Source organism: Maniola hyperantus, chromosome 28 (assembly GCF_902806685.2).
Source record: "Maniola hyperantus chromosome 28, iAphHyp1.2, whole genome shotgun sequence".
Classification (NCBI taxonomy): domain Eukaryota; kingdom Metazoa; phylum Arthropoda; class Insecta; order Lepidoptera; family Nymphalidae; genus Maniola; species Maniola hyperantus.
Genome location: NC_048563.1, coordinates 3714132 through 3731020, shown reverse-complemented (window position 1 = coordinate 3731020; position 16889 = coordinate 3714132). Strand labels below are relative to the sequence as shown.

Sequence of the window (16889 nt, the reverse complement as noted above, 5' to 3'; positions counted from 1 at the left end):
ATGATGATATTATGAGTCATCACTGGCAACATGCACTGTTCGAAGCTTCGAGATAATCTAAACATATAAAAGGAAAAGGTGACTGACTGACTGATCTATCAACGCACAGCTTAAACTACTGGACGGATCGGGCTGAAATTTGGAATGCATATAGCTATTATGACGTAGGCGTCCGCTAAGAAAGGATTTTTGAAAATTCAACCCCTAAGGGGGTGAAATAGGGGTTAGAAATTTGTGTAGTCCACGCAGACGAAGTCGCGAGCATAAGCTAGTAACAGTATGTAATATTATTGTATTGTTTGTTTTAGGAAAAAACTAACTTCTAATCAGCGAGCATCAGCGAGTGGAAGTTCGCACAAGACAAGCACGTGAGTCGCGCCGCTCGCCGAGCATGTTCGCGAACATTCCTAGAACTTTTTAATTTTGTTTGTTATGGTACGACTCCACTATTTGGGATTCGGAGAATCAGCTGGTCACACTATTCGGGTTACCGCGAATGTTACGATGGTACACGGTACGATGTACGAGGTACGATGCCGTGTAGAAACCAAAGGTGTATGGGTTTAATAAAAACTGCCGTACTTCTTCCAGGTTAGCCCGCTCCCACCTTAGACTGCATCGTCACTTACCATCAGTAGAGATTGCAGTCAAGGGCTAACTTGTATCTGAAAAAATTTAAAATAATGTTGGCAAATCGGACGCCCAGCAGACACAGACATTCTGTGATGGTGAATAGGCCCTTTGGTGTATTAGATATACCCCGGAAAAATAAAGAGTTCTGCGGGATTTTTAATCAGCGCGCCAACCATTCGGGTTTGCCAATCATATTTTGCCGAACCCCGATAGTGGAAACGTACCATTAGTATTACTGTGACGTCATAGTAATTTAGTGTCTGAAGCCAATTATTAAATTTTTCTTTGTAATTTCTTTTTGTATGTTATAAGAATAAGTATGTTTATTTTTTATTTTCTAAAACTAAGTATGTGTTAATTACAAATAAGGTTTGAAGAATCAGCAAGTTGGATTTGATGATTTTTCAATTTGATTTTTCTTTACTTTTTAAGCTGAAAGATTATTACCTCATAAGACGTAAGACTTAATTTTTTTATGTATTTTCCGTAGATAGAGTAATAAAGGTAGATACAGGAACGTTTGCTTTCTCATTCACACTAAAAAGAGAGCACAGATAAAGTTACTAATGTGCTAACCTAACAGCAGCTAACCTATTTTTTGTCCCTTATCGTGTAACTGGTTTTTTTCAAGAATACATACAAGGAATGCAACTTTAGTTGCAAAACAAACTTTGAGAATTCGTGGCGTAATTGTATTTCTCATGAGTTATTTACTTGTTTTCACATAAAAAACGTTTAATACAAATATTGTTGATCGGTTAATACAAATATTGACAACTAAACAATGGTAATAATTGTCGTGTTATTCATCGTTACGTCGTGCTATCGCTATCTCATACGAGGTTACACAGTACTTCAATCTACCTTTATTACTCTATCTACGGTATTTTCTTTTAATTTCTTACTAGCTCTCAAAATGAGAGTTTTATATAAGTATAAGTCATGTGTGTCAAATGGGCAAAGATTGTTAGTTTTGATTTGAATAAGTAGCCATCTTTTTTCTTTTTAATTTCTAAAATGACTGATGTTGTGGATAAACAAAATAATTGTTATTTTGTTTTGATTTCTTTATGTAATATTTTTTTATGAATATAAAAAAATGTTTAGTTTTGTGAGTGTGGTGAAGCGATTTCTTTTTCTTTTGAATTTCACATAACTAATATTCTTTTTGAAAAGACGATATTTTGTTAAATAAATGTGCACCAACTTAAATCTTTGGTAGAAACTCTTTTTAGTTTTTTTTTTAAATTATTCTCTGTGAGTTGGTGAACATTTGTTCAAAATAGATTTAAAAATATTAAAAATATTATAAAATATAATTAAAACAGGTGTTTTTCTGTGTATAACTTTTTTCTTTCAAAATAGATTTTCTTGGGAATAAGAATGCGAATTGTTGAAAATAAAAAAAAGAGAATATGAATAAAGATAATAAGTAATATCTTTTGTTTTGTCTGTGGTAAAGACACTTTTTTTTGAGATTTTTGTACCTACTACTACAGGCTACAGTGCGACAAGGCTATCTTGGCGCGTGGCGAAAATCGAAACTAACGTTGCCGTCAAGTGTCATCTTTGTTCTTGTTTGAATATTCTAAGCCTTCGTTCTCCAACAGCGCCCCCTGTCAATGTCATTCAAGTGCCAAGCAGTGGCGTGCAGGTCATAGAGGCATAAATGCACTGCTTACCCCAGTTGTAATAGCTCAATGCAAATTTTACATTATGACCTGCCAGTAAACAGGTTCCCCTAACTAATACCTACCCTGGCTTCAAACCCTGTGCACGCCAACTGCCAAGAGAGCCAATTGTCGCACTGTACATATTTTTGTATTTTATCCTAGTCCTAGAATAAATAAATACATGTGAATTTTTGGAAAAAATCGACCATGCTCGACGATTTAAAAGAACATGCTCGACGAACATATATTTTCGTAGGAACCCAGCTTTTTTATTTGAAGTTGTCTTTGATTCTTTTCACTTAATTTTTAAAGGTTACTTGGACATATTCCTTGTGAAAAGGTTAACGTTATTTCTTTTTGTTTTGAATAGGATTTAAATAGGCAATGGATATTTGTTATTTTGTTTCTATTACTACGAATAAGCAGTGACTGATTGCGAAATAAGCATCTAACGCCTATTGAAACGTCGATTTTCATTTTAGTTGTTCTTAAATATAAGTATTTGTAAGATCCTCGCTGTGATTTTATTAATTAAAAAATAAAAGATTACTTAATAATGTGGTGTGATTTTTATTTTTAATTTTACTTATCATCAACCCTGGTACAGTACACGGCCGAAAGTAATGTACATCGGCTTTTAGAATCACATTTCCGCTTTGTAGAGCGTTGTCTCTGTCACTCATACCTATATGACGTTTTTTCAGTCGACAGTGCTCTACGAATCTGATATCTCCTCCTAAAGGTCGATTTATATTACTTTTCGGCCTGACATTTCGGCTTTGTAGACTGAGTTAAGACTTAAGACTGACTTAAGCATAGACTTATTATACTAGGTACCTACCACATCACTGGACTTAAGACAGTTAAAACGAGACAGATTTATATGAGAGATATAGCTCTTGTCTCGTTTTAACTAAACTTACGGCTGTAAGAGGATTAAGAATCCTTATAAAAAATATATTGTTGTCTTTCGAACTTTGAACTTTATTATAAAAACAAGATGATCTAGGCATCATCTTGTTTTTATAATCTGCCAATCAGATTATAGCCGAAGAGTCGTGGAGTCAATATTTAAGACCTTAAATAGGTCATAAGGATAGGCAGGCTAGGTTACTACTCTTCTATGTAATCACTACCTTCCTCCGACCTCCCTGGCGCAGTGGTAAGCGCTGTGGTCTTATTAGTGGGAGGTCCCGGGTTCGATTCCTGGCAGGGATTCGGAATTTTATAATTTCTAAATTTCTGGTCTGGTCTGGTGGGAGGCTTCGGCCGTGGCTAGTTACCACCCTACCGGCACAGCCGTGTTCCAGTACGATGCCGTGTAGAAACCAAAGGGGTATGGGTTTAAAAAATAAAAAAACTGCCATACCCCTTCCAGGTTAGCCCGCTACCATCTTAGACTGCATCATCACTTACCACCAGGTGGGATTGCAGTCAAGGGCTAACTTGTATCTGAATAAAAAAAAACGTTCTACTCTCATAGATGCAATGCACTTCGCATACAGGGTAAAGTCACTAGGCACTAGGTACTAGTGTGCTGACGTCACTAAAATGGCGGCCACGCGCATTAGCAATTTGCGGGAGTTTACACTGTGGTAGAGTGGAGTGAAGTTGAGGCGTAGCGATTTTTACCCGACTGCGCAACGCAAAGGAATAAGTAAGTGTGTTCATCAGTATTTATAGGTAATTATTGACTAGCTGATGCCCGCAACTTCGTCCGTGTGGATTAACATTTTTCAAAATCCCGCGGGAACTCTTTGATTTTCCGGGATAAAAAGTAGCCTATGTGTTAATCCAGGGTATACTCTATCTTCATTCCAAATTTCATCCCAATCCGTTCAGCCGTTTTTGCGTGATTGAGTAACAAACATCCAAACATCCACACTTTCACATTTATATGAAATCCCTGGCGAACTTCGTACCGCCGAACAGTCGATTCAAATTTTTTAAATTTTTCTCTCCGTAAGAACCATCACCGTACTTAAGGAATATTATAAAAAAAGAATTAGCGAAATCGGTTCAGCTGTTCTCGAGATTTGCGACCAGCAACACATTTAGCGATTCATTTTTATATATAGAGAGATTAGGATAAGGTTTACCTATTATGTTTGTTTGTTCCTTTGTGTCGCTTCAGAGCGTTTGTGCACTCATTCGTAGTGCACAAGCCTACGTAAATTTTGTATGACATCCATTACGAATCGTATTTACGCGTGGACCGATTTCAATTATTCTTGCATCGTTGATTTGTTTCAGTCTTGTGAGCGAGCTACCTAATTATTAAAGACTAGCTTATGCCCACGACTTCGTCCGCGTGGACTACACAAACTTCGGACCCCTATTTCATCCCCATAGGGGTTGAATTTTTAAATTTAATTCTCTTAGCGGATGTCTACGTCGTAATTGGCTTACATGCCAAATTTCAGTCCGATCCGTCCAGTAGTTTGATGCGTTAATAGATCAGTCGGTCACCTTTTCGTTTTATATCAGTACCCTTATTATAAATGCGAAAGTGTGTTTGTTTGTTGGTTTGTTGGTTTGTCCTTCAATCACGTCGCAACGGTGCAACGGATTGACGTGATTTTTTGCATGGGTATAGATAAAGACCTGGAGAGTGAAATAGGCTACTTTTCATCCCGGAAAATCAAAGAGTTCCCACGGGATTTTTAAAAACCTAATTCCACGCGGACGAAGTCGCGGGCGTGAGATAGTTATTAAATATATTAAAGTTATTAATAAAAATAATATGGCGCCCACACCCCACAGCCCATTAGACACCACATATTGAACCAAATAAAATAAATTGGCAGTCAGTGGTGACTTACCAATTGTACTTAGTATTAAAAACTATATATGATTTGTAAATGAAAACCATTAAAATTAGTTTAGTAGGTAGGTACCTATTTACTATTTACACTAAGTATTAACCTTAAAGTGAACTTACCAGTCTCAAAATCTCGCTTTTCGCTCAATATCACCGTCTCTGGATTTATAAATATACTCAGTACGTAGGTACTTAGTATATTTTATATATATAGTATAGTATATATTTTATTTTTTATTTTTTATTCAAATACAAGTTAGCCCTTGACTGCAATCTCACCTGGTGGTAAGTGATGATGCAGTCTAAGATGATAGCGGGCTAACCTGGAAGGGGTATGGCAGTTTTTATTAAACCCATACCCCTTTGGTTTCTACACGGCATCGTACCGGAACACTAAATCGCTTGGCGGCACGGCTTTGCCGGTAGGGTGGTAACTAGCCACGGCCGAAGCCTCCCACCAGACCAGACCAGAAATTTAGAAATTATAAAATTGCAAACCCCTGCCAGGAATCGAACCCGGGACCTCCCACTATTAAGACCACAGCGCTCACCACTGCGCCAGGGAGGTCGTCAAGTATATATAGTATAGTATAGTATATTATACTAGGTATAATGATGTAAGTAAGTAGGTACAATAAATATATCATTTATTAAAATGATTCTTTTTTTATTATCCGCTGATATCCTGATCGTTTATTTAGGCTTTGTCAAATATTCTAACGGCGATTTCTTTGCGAAAAAACCGGCCAAGTGCGAGTCAGACTCGCGCACCGAGGATTCCGTACTGCAGTCGTTTTTTTCGAAATTTTGCACGATAAATCAAAAAGTATTATGCATAGAAACAAATGACAACCTCCCTGGCCAGTGGTAAGCGCTGTGGTCTTATTAGAGGGAGGTCCCGGGTTCGATTCCTGGCAGGGATTTGGAATTTTATAATTTCTAAATTTCTGGTCTGGTCTGGTGGGAGGCCTCGGCCGTGGCTAGTTACCACCCTACCGGCAAAGCCGTGCCGCCAAGCGATATAGCGTTCCGGTACGATGCCGTGTAGAAACCAAAGGTGTATGGGTTTGATAAAAACTGCCATACTCCTTCCAAGTTAGCCCGCTCCCACCTTAGACTGCATCGTCACTTACCATCAGGTGAGATTGCAGTCAAGGGCTAACTTGTATCTTAATAAAAAAAATGATTTAAAATATACAGGTAAAGCCCTTTCATATGATAGCCCACTTGGTATAGTTATCTTACTTTGAAAATTGTTTTACTAATTATTTGTTCATGAACACATTTTAGTTTTTTTTGTGATGTAACCACAAATTCATGGTTTCGGATTTATTCCTTTACTTGTGCTATAAGTCTAACCTACCTAACTTCATGATTCTAGGTCAACGGGAAGTACCCTATAGGTTTTCTTGACAGACACGACGTACAGACAAACAGACAGACAGACAACAAAGTGATCCTATGCTGTAGGAGTTCTTTTTATCTTTTCAAGTACGGAACCCTAAAAAAGTAACAAGTATCTAAAGTGTTTAAAGCCGAAGTTTTACGTGTTGGGTAAAACTTCGGCCTATCGAAGTGTCCAAAGTTCGATATTGGGTCTCTAACTTTTCGGACTGTGCGTTTTGAGCGACTAACTTGTAAATATTCTGTGATGATTTTTTATCAGAATCATCATCATCATCATCATAATCATCATCATCATCATCATCAATGAGATTGGTTTGGCTATGGTCCACCACGCTGGCCAAGTGTGGATTGGCAGACTTCACACATCTTCGAGAACATTATGGATAACTTTCAGGCATGTAGGTTTCCTCACGATATTTTCCTTCACCATTGTAAGGCAAGTGATATTTAATTGATTAAAAGTTAAAACGCTCATAATACCTATGTATCTCTGAAAGTGAAGAACTTGGAAGACTTGAGGTATTTTGGAGACGAGAAGACATTTCGAAGTTTCTTTCTCGAAATTGGACAGTTACCTTAAGATTGTGTGTTTTAACCATAGGTTACACATTACATAGAGGTACCTACAGAGCCGTCTTTAACCTATTGGAGGCCCTGGGCACATAAGATTAACGGAGCCCCTATGATCTTGACAGAGTAGGTAAAAACAAAAAGGCTTGGATATAAGTCAGTCTTGACTGGTTAACAATCTCTATGGTCCTATGTTTGAGAGGGCCTTTTTGACCTTTGATTTTATAGAAATAAATATTAAATAGGTTTTTCGGTAATAAAATATCGGTCGGTCGTTTATAGTTTGGTGATTTGGTGGCAGCGACTAGTGGGCCCCTATCGATCGTGGGCCCTGGACACGTGCCCAGAGTGCCCAGTGGGAGAGAGGGCCCTGTACCTGGCCCTACCTATTCTTCTACAACTTCGAGTTCAGAGCGCACATCAATTGGGTGTTTGATTCCAATTTTTTTATTACTTTATTATAAACTAGAATAAAAATAATGACGTAAACTGAAAAAACTAATTAAATCGATCAAAAAACAAAAAAGTTATAAGCATTTAAATTATATTTCTGGTTAGACAGAGATAGCGATACAGCAGTTTGACGTCACACCTACTAATGCCATAGTAGCTTCGTGCGGTTTCATACATTTTCGTTATGCGAGAAAGGGATAGAAGACCCTCCCACTCCAAAATTAAAATGCCTGTAACTTTGTAAATCTTTGTTGGATTTTAATATTTTTTTCAGCGTACGTCATTATTTTTATCCTAGTTTATAATAAGGTAATAATATTTATCAAATTCAAAAGTAGGCAAATACCCAATTACGTACTAATGGCACAGCTAATGGTTATCTCTTCTTTTATACTTACCTATCGATTATTTTAATAGAAAAAACCTGCGTTAAATATCTTATTGACGACTTAGTTGCTTGTCTAAACAATTTTTTTGATATCAATATTTTGCAACTTTTAAGTTAGTCTTATAAGAAACTGCGTTGGTGACACAAGGGTGACTGAAACAAGTTTAGGTGGTCACAGGGAACGGAAACACAGAAAAACATGTTTTATAAGGTTGGTAGATATACCTATATGATTTAGTATCATATATATATTTTTTAATTTTTTTTAAATATTACAATAAAACTTAAAGCTAGGCTTATCTAATTACTATATAAATCATGCCCGCGTGGAATGGTGCCAAGAATACTGGCTGCATTTCCGCGCTGGACAGCCAGGTTGATCCGTTGCGCAAAAAATGAGCCGGCCCTTCTGTCACCAGATGAGGCTATCAATCGCGGTGAAATGTCTCGTAAATTTTTTTTAACACTTTAGTGCCGTGGAGACCCTGGGGCCATGGAGTCTTAACTCCATGGCCCCAGGGTCTCCACGGCAAACGGAAGAAAAATGTAACTCTCGATAAGACAGGCAGACTTGCGCCGCTTGCCGTTTTCAGCTGTGTCTGCTGCGGCTCCCTCATTAAATCTATGTTTGAGTCACAATGATCCTAGGTTAAATTCAATTTACCTATAATATTGTGAAACTAAGTCCCTAATAAAAACATCCGCAAGTTTAAAATCTCAATTTTTAATTTTTAAGTGGTTATTTAATACTAGGATAATAATTATTATCATTACAGGATCTGTCATTCTCCTTCAGAACGAAAGCACGTTCTTTTTAGCACGTAGTTAGGTACTTAGTATGTTATTTTATGATAATTAGCATCAAAACCGGGAGCCGCAGCAGACACAGCTGAAAACGGCAAGCGGCGCAAGTGTGCCTGTCTTATCGAGAGTTAGGTACATTTTTGTTCCGTTTGCCGTGGAGACCCTGGGGCCATGGAGTCTTAGTGCTAAAAAATTTTTACGAGACATTTCACCGCGATGAATAGCCTCATCTGGTGACAGAAGGGCTGGCTCTATTTTTGCGCAACGGATCAGCCTGGATCAATTCAGCCAGTATTATTGGCACCATTCCACGCGGGCATGATTTGTATAGTAATTAGATAAGGCTAGCTTTAAGTTTTATTGTAATACTAGCTTATGCTCGCGACTTCGTCCGCATGGACTACACAAATTTCAAGCCCCTATTTCACCCCCTTAGGGGTAGAATTTTCGAAAATTCTTTCTTAGCGGATGCCTACGTCATAACAGCTATCTGCATGCCAACTTTCAACCCGATCTGTCCAGTAGTTTGAGCTGTGCGTTGATAGATCAGTCAGTCAGTCAGTCAGTCAGTCAGTCAGTCAGTCAGTCACCTTTTCCTTTTATATATTTAGAGATATTTAGATTGTCAATAAAAAAACTTGTTAGTATAATTATAATTTTCAGGCCCTCGCCATCGCGGGTCTGAATGCCGTGTCACTGTCGAATGGTTTCCTATTCGGCCATGTGGCAGGCCTCATAGGCTCGCTGCAGAAGAAGGAAGAGGGAATAGACCTCAGCGAAGGTCAAATATCACTGATAGGTATGGGACTATATCTTTACACAGGACTAGCAGATGCCCGCAACTTCGTCCGCGTGGAATTAGGTTTTTTATAAATCCCGTGGGAACTCTTAGATTTTCCGGGATAAAAGTAGCCTACGTTACTCTCCAAGTCTTTATCTATACCCATGCAAAAAACCACGTCAACCCGTTGCACCGTTGCGACGTGATTGAAGGACAAACCAACGAACCAACAAACCATCAAACAAACACACTTTCGCATTTATAATAAGGGTACTGATATATTATCGTGAAATTTTATTTGCAATATATCGTGAAATTTTAGAAAATGTAGGATTCTTTTTTTTGGCGTTTTTCATAATCAAAATCATCGTGGCTCTCCACCGTTCTCATATAATGTCAAATGAAAAGCAAACAGCGGCGCGATTGCGGGAGAATGAAAGCTACAATGTCACGATCGCAGTCATCTCTGATTGGTTAATGCTCGCTCACTATTGGCTACAATGCATTGTTGCAAAGAGAATCGGACAAATTCAGCCAGATTGAAATAATGATTGATGCAAGTTTTAGACAATCGCCCTACTGTAGGGCGATTGTCTAAAACCTGCATCAATCATTATTACAATCTCAATTGTTCTGATTGGCTGAATTTGTGGGATTCTTGTTGCAACAATGCATTGTGGCCAATAGTGAGCGAGCATTAACCAATCAGAGGTGATTGCGATCGTGACATTGTAGCTGTCAAACAACCGCGGTAGGGTTACCCAATACCCACGTGCGCTGCCAATTTCGGTCAGGCGTCTGAATCGTCCCTAGTCTATGAATTCCAGTGTCAGACCGCTATATGATAAAAGCCTAGGATCTGTTAATATGTCAACACCGACTTCTCTACACAACTATTGGTCCCAGATCCCAGGACCTCCTGACGTTACTTATTTTCTATTCTGAGAAACAAAATGTGTGCGATATAGTAATTTAGTGTTACTTTTAACCAGAGATTATTTTTGATAATACATAATCACTGCTTTTAATGTAACTTGTAACACAAATGAACAATTTTGACCATCAGTAAGCAGAACATGTTACCCATTCTGAATTTGACTTTGACTTAGACTTTGACTTGTACTGTCGACAGCCAATTTAAAGATATCATTTGCTATAAAGTAACTCATTTTTTTGGGTTCCGTACCTCAAAAGGAAAAAAGGAACCCTTGTAGGATTACTTTTTGTCAGTCTGTCTCTCAAGAAACCTATAGGATACTTACCGTTGACGTCACAAAAAAAATGTTTTCATCTTTGTTGTTTTCATTTTCAACTTCTAAAGTAAGATTTCTATACCAATTAGATTCTAAAACAGATTTTTGTTTATTTGATTTGTCGAAAAAATACGACTGTAGTACGGAACCTTCGCTGCGCGAGTCGATTCGCACTTGGCCAGTTTTGTTATTAAAGTTCGAGTGTTTATTACACTGCAACTAATAAAGTCCAATTTTACATAACAAAAATATTGCTATTTTATTTTGATAGTGTGAGGTATTTTTTTACATTGTAACTCTGTAATCTGTATGTTTAAAATAAAATAAAATAAAATAAAAATATTTTTTATTCAATTAAACTTTTACAAGTACTTTTGAATCGTCATATTATGCACCTACCACTGATTCGGAATGCCTTGACTACTAACCTGTTTGTAACTTTTTTATGTCCCAACCGCTTGCATCCTGGATACACGGGGTACTTTTCTACTAAATCAGACTACGCGTTAATGAATTACAACTCAGTATACATTTTAACTTTCATCCCCTTTCCTAAGGGAACCATGCTGAATTTCGGAATAAGTATCCTATGTCCTTCCTCGTAGTTAGTGGTATGAACTCAAATCGTACCAAGTTTGATTGGTGGTAATCTTTTGGAGCAAGGTTCTGTGAGTATGGTGGGTGTTGGAGATGTTCCGATCGCAACTCCACTCTCAGCACTCTACTTTAAACAACAAATAATAAACTCTTGATGATTAAATTATCTAAAATAATCATTTTTCTTCTTTTTCAGCCTCCACCCTAACCATGACGGCTCTCATCGGCATCGGACTGGCTGCTTACGTCACTGACAAAATCGGCCGAAGATGGTCCGTTATCATCTTCTCCACTCCGATCATCATCCAGTGGATCATCTTATACGTCTCCTATAACATGTTCTTATTTATGTTATCAAGAGTTATTGCTGGTATTGCTGCAGGAGGATTAATAGCTTTGACTATATTCGTCCCCGCGGAGTACACTAGCCCAAAAACCCGAGCATTTTATTTAAATATGGTAACTACTGTTGCTCCAGCAATCGGAACATCTTTGGGCCATTCGATTGGCATTGTTTTACAATGGAGAACAGTTGCCTTGATTGGTATAATACCAGCTATATTGGCAGTCGTCATTCCGTTCTTCTGGGTTGAAAGTCCTCATTGGTTAGCGTCTAAAGGAAGATTTGAAGAGTGTGAAATCGCATTTCGACAATTACACGGTAATAAATTGAATTCTGAAAGAGAATTGCAGATGATTGTCAAAATGGAGAAGACCAAACTGAAATTGGCGAATGAAACAAATTGTAAACCTACATTAAAAAGGTTGTTCGCAGCATTCAAGAGGAAATACTTTTGGCGTTTGATTTTGATGAGTATTTTTATGCATGCTTACTTGACTGCTGCTGGAAAGTTAGTTTTTAGTACATTAGCCACTGTTATATTAGAAGAAATAACAGGAACTTCTGATGTACTGATGTATACTTTATTGGTAGATGGGTTTATAATAGTAGGGTCATGTATGTCTTGTTATTTGATTAGGAAAACTTCTATGCGTACTCTGTTGTTTTCAGTAGGATTTTTTGCGAATGCTGTATTAGTAGTTTTAAGTGCTTGTTTATATTTCAAAAATGGTCAGAATTATTTCAACTGGATTAATGTAGTTTTGCTTGCATTGTATTTTATATCGATTAATGCTGGTCCTTACCCGTTACTAGAGGCTATATTTAGTGAAATGTTTCCTTTAGAATTAAAAGTGTACACCTTTAGTTTATCTGGTATAATACTTGTTTCATCTTTAGCTTCAACGATTATGTTATTACCTTTAATGGTAAGTTCAATGGGTTACCATGGGTTGTTCTTATTGAATGCAGCGATAATGTCAATAAGTTTAGGTTACATATGGTTTAGGTTACCGGAAACTAAGGGCCGCACTTTGCAAGAGATTGAGATGTATTTTAAGACAAATAATTTTGATGTCGAAGAAATGCTGAGTACTGAACAGTCGAAAGCGTTAATGTAGGAAACTAAGTATGAAAATTAGGGTAAATTAATAGCACGCTTAGCAAACAATTTGTACTAACCTATTATGCTGATTTATCTGTGGCAACTACAAGCAGATGGCGCTTTTCAGCATAGAACAAATCTATCAGCAAATATTGGATACGAACCCAAGCCTTGCCTCACGTCGTCACTAGATGGCAGCACGGGTACCATTCTCGGAAGTGAAAGTAGAACACGCAAATCTGAATCACACTACTGGAGTTTTCTGCAATCTGCACTATATGTAGAAGTTTCAAGACAGCAAAAACAACCACTCGGTGGGATATCTTACTATTGTTTCGGTCGAGCACACTGCTCCCTTACATATTATTATCTAGGTATAACTTTTTGTTCAAGGTTTACAGTTAAGGCAGATATCGATTTATGTTTTATTACCTATCTAGTTCCAAGAATAAGAAACACAATAAAAAAGTAAGTTATGAGTTATGCTTATGATCTTTCAAACATTTTTATCCTAGGTCCTAGATGCCAACCAATGAGGACTTTCGTGAGTTATGAATTAACTAGCTTATAGATTACACAAATTTCAAACCCCTATTTTACCTCCGTAGGGGTTGAATTATCAAACATCCTTTCTTAGCGGATGTCTACGTCATAATAGCTATCTGCATGCCTTTCAGCCCGACCCGTCCAGTAGTTTGAGATGTGCGTTGATAGATCAATCAGTCAGTCAGTCAGTCACCTTTTCCTTTTGTATATTTGATAAAAATACTGGTCTTTGTAAATAATAAGAACACTCTTTAAAAAATTCAAAGAAAAATAACTTCTTTATCTATAATCTCTAAAATTATAATTTTTATTAAACTATTCTTTGATGCAACGCCAAGGAGTGGTTATTGTGTTAATCAGTCTATAATTAGTATGTGTAATATTATATCTTTTTATTTCCTTTATTTATGGCGCCTCTAAAGTCTATGGTCCAACATCCCAGTGCCGCCAGACGTGCCTTATTTTCTGAGAAACAAAATGTGTGGGATAGAGTAGTGTTACTTAGTGTGTACCTACTTTTAATGTGTGTGTAATTTATGGTGTGATAGCCCAGTGGTTAGGACGTCCGCCTTCTAATCGGAGGTCAAGGGTTCGATCCCGGGCACGCACCTCTAACTTTTCGGAGTTATGTGCGTTTTAATTAATTAAATAACACTTGCTTTAACGGTGAAGGAAAACATCGCGAGGAAACCTGCATGCCTGAGAGTTCTCCATAATGTTCTCAAAGGTGTGTGAAGTCTACCAATCCGCACATGGCCAGCGTGGTAGACTATGGCCAAAACCCTTCTCACTCTGAGAGGAGACCCGTGCTCTGTAGTGAGGTGGTGATGGGTTGATCATGATGATGATGATGGTACTTGCTAGCTTGTAACTAGCCAAGTGAAAACATTACTCACTTTTCTTAATGTCTGAATGCTGATTTTTATGTATATTTCCTCAATATAAATGATTTGTAATTATATAAAAATTACGACTCAGACTATAAGTAAGATAAACAATGCTATTTTTTGCGAGCTTTACAGCGTCTGGCAGTAATTATCACCCATATGAAGTGTCTCTTAGTATTGAAATTTAATTATTATTAATAACTAGATGATGCCCGCGACTATGTCCGCGTGGATTTAAGATAAAAATTAAAAAGTAGTCCTTCCCCAGGATGCAAGCTATTGCTGTACCAAATTTCGTCAAAATCGGTTGAACGGATGGGCCGTGAAAGGCTAGCAGACTAACAGACAGACAGACAGACAGACGGACAGACAGACAGACAGAAACACTTTCGCATTTATAATATTAATATAGTATTAATGGATGTACTGTTAAGCATACTTACATCAAAATCAGCAGTCAGACTTTCGGAAAAGTGAGTAACTTTTTTAAATAGGTCCTTGCAGCAGCTGATACCAGATAAATTGGCCCACGGCACAAGCTAGCAGATATGCGTACGTTAATACATAGTACACACTCACACTACTCTATTCCACACATTTTGTTTCCCAGATAATAAGGAAGGTCTGGCGGCACTAGGATCTTGCTCTACTATAAGAGCGATCACGCACTCATCCGATCCGAGTCCGTAAAAATACAGATATAAAAAATATCTACGTCATATTGGTAGGTTATGAGATACATAACCTACCATACAATTCTATGACTACTTTGGAACATATTTTCATGAACTCTGGGATTAGTGCGTAACCACAGAAGTGCCACAAAGAAAGGAAACAAAAAAGAAATAGGTAAGTAGTCTTTAGACTAAACTCTTGGATCGATTGAAATGATTCTTGCATAATCTTTACTAATATTATAAAGAGGTAAATTTTGTTGTATTAGAAAATAAAATATAGCCTATGTCAATTAGAAAAATTGTAGCTTACCACTGGTGAATTTTCAAAATCAGTTCAGTAGTTCCAGCGATTACCCACTACAAACAAACTTACGAACTTTACCTCTTTATAATATTAGTAAGTATTTATCGCTGAATGTGTGCTGATCGCAAATCTCGAGAACAGCTGAACCGATTTCGCTAATTCTTTTTTCATAATATTTCTTGAAGTACGGGGATGGTTCTTACGGAGAGATTTTTTTTTAAAAATCCTGAAAAAGAATCGACTGTTAGGCGGAACGAAGTTTGCCGGGCAGCTAGTTTAGTATAGATATAGATTATGCAAGAATCGTTTAAGCCACACGTTTAGTATCTAGACTACCACCTACCTATTTATTTTTTGTTTCCTTTCTTTGTGGCACCTCTTAGGGCGGTTACGCAAACATCCGATCCGAGTCCATGAAAATACATAGAACTATTTGTATGGTAGCTTATGATATACAGTGGAAACTCGATTAACCGGACTGCTGTCGTTAGGGATTCAGATAATCGAAAATACGGATACGGATAATCGAATGTATGAAGAAAAGCGGGTTTTGTGCATATTATGTAGTTCACTATAACAGTATTTTCAATTTTCAAAGTAAGATAACTGTATCAAGTGGGTTATCATATGAAACGGTTTTGCCTGTACATTCTAAAACAGATTTTACATTACATAATAGTTTTTGATTTATCGTACAAAATTGCGGAAAAAATACCTGAGTATGGAACCCTCGGTGCGCGAGTCTGACTCGCACTTGGCCGAACAATTTTCGGTTGGTAGTCCGGATAATCGCAAATCCGTATAACTGAGGGCCGGATAATCGTGTTTCTACTGTATTTTTTTTTTATTTTTTTTATTATGGAACACAAACAGCTTTTACATTTTTACTTAGCTATTTATTTCTAGTTTGTACATATGCCTATTAAGTGTTCACTCATTTACATTATATCTATTGAATTTTGTGCGGGAGTTAGTTAGGTTAGTAGTTACATTATGTATATGACTTAGATATTTTTTATATCCGTATTTCCACGGATTCGGATCGGATGAGTGCGTGCGTCTTATAGTAGTGCAAGAGCCCAGTGCCGCCAGACATAAACTTTAGAGGCGCCACACAGAAAGGAAACAAAAAGTTTTAGGTGTAATGTTACATCACAAATAAAACATGTAAATTTATGGATTATGGCAAATGGGGTATCTTTGAATAGGTCTTCTAAAATCATACTTGCGTTTCCTGAAAGCACATATTTTCCCGTTTATATTATTTTTAACCGACTTCCAAAAAGGAGGTGGCTCTCAATTCTTTATCATCATCATCATGATCAACCTCACTGCAGAGCACGGGTCTCCTCTCAGAGTGAGAAGGCTTTTGGCCATAGTCTACCATGTGCGGATTGGTAGACTTCACACACCTTAGAGAACATTATGGAGAACTCTCAGGCATGCAGGTTTCCTCATGATGTTTTCTTTCACCGTTAAAGCAAGTGATATTTAATTATTTAAAACGCACATAACTCGGAAAAGTTAGAGGTGCGTGCCCGGGATCGAACCCCCGACCTCCGATTAGAAGGCGGACGTCCTAACCACTAGGACATCACAGCTATTCTTTATTCAATAACTTTATTCAACATCATCATCATGATCAACCCT

General features: G+C 37.4%; 2 protein-coding genes across 14 annotated transcripts in view; both read left to right on the top strand.

Annotated features, from left to right (window-relative positions):
* LOC117995177 (uncharacterized) overlaps positions 1-912 on the top strand; it is a 51423-nt gene extending 50511 nt beyond the window's left edge. For all 13 annotated transcript variants that reach the window (XM_069508489.1, XM_069508490.1, XM_069508499.1 and 10 more), the window contains one exon: positions 309-912. In XM_069508489.1, coding sequence (XP_069364590.1) covers positions 309-372 — 64 coding nt within the window. In that variant the 3' untranslated portion in view covers positions 373-912. The remainder of the gene's footprint in view (positions 1-308) is intronic.
* A 7215-nt stretch (positions 913-8127) lies between these two features.
* Positions 8128-13170, top strand: LOC117995174 (uncharacterized). The gene is made up of 3 exons (XM_034983176.2): positions 8128-8156; positions 9413-9548; positions 11577-13170. The coding sequence occupies exons 1-3, from the start codon at positions 8145-8147 to the stop codon at positions 12839-12841; spliced, it is 1413 nt and encodes a 470-aa protein (XP_034839067.1). The 5' UTR covers positions 8128-8144; the 3' UTR covers positions 12842-13170.
* The last annotated feature ends 3719 nt before the right edge of the window (positions 13171-16889 follow it).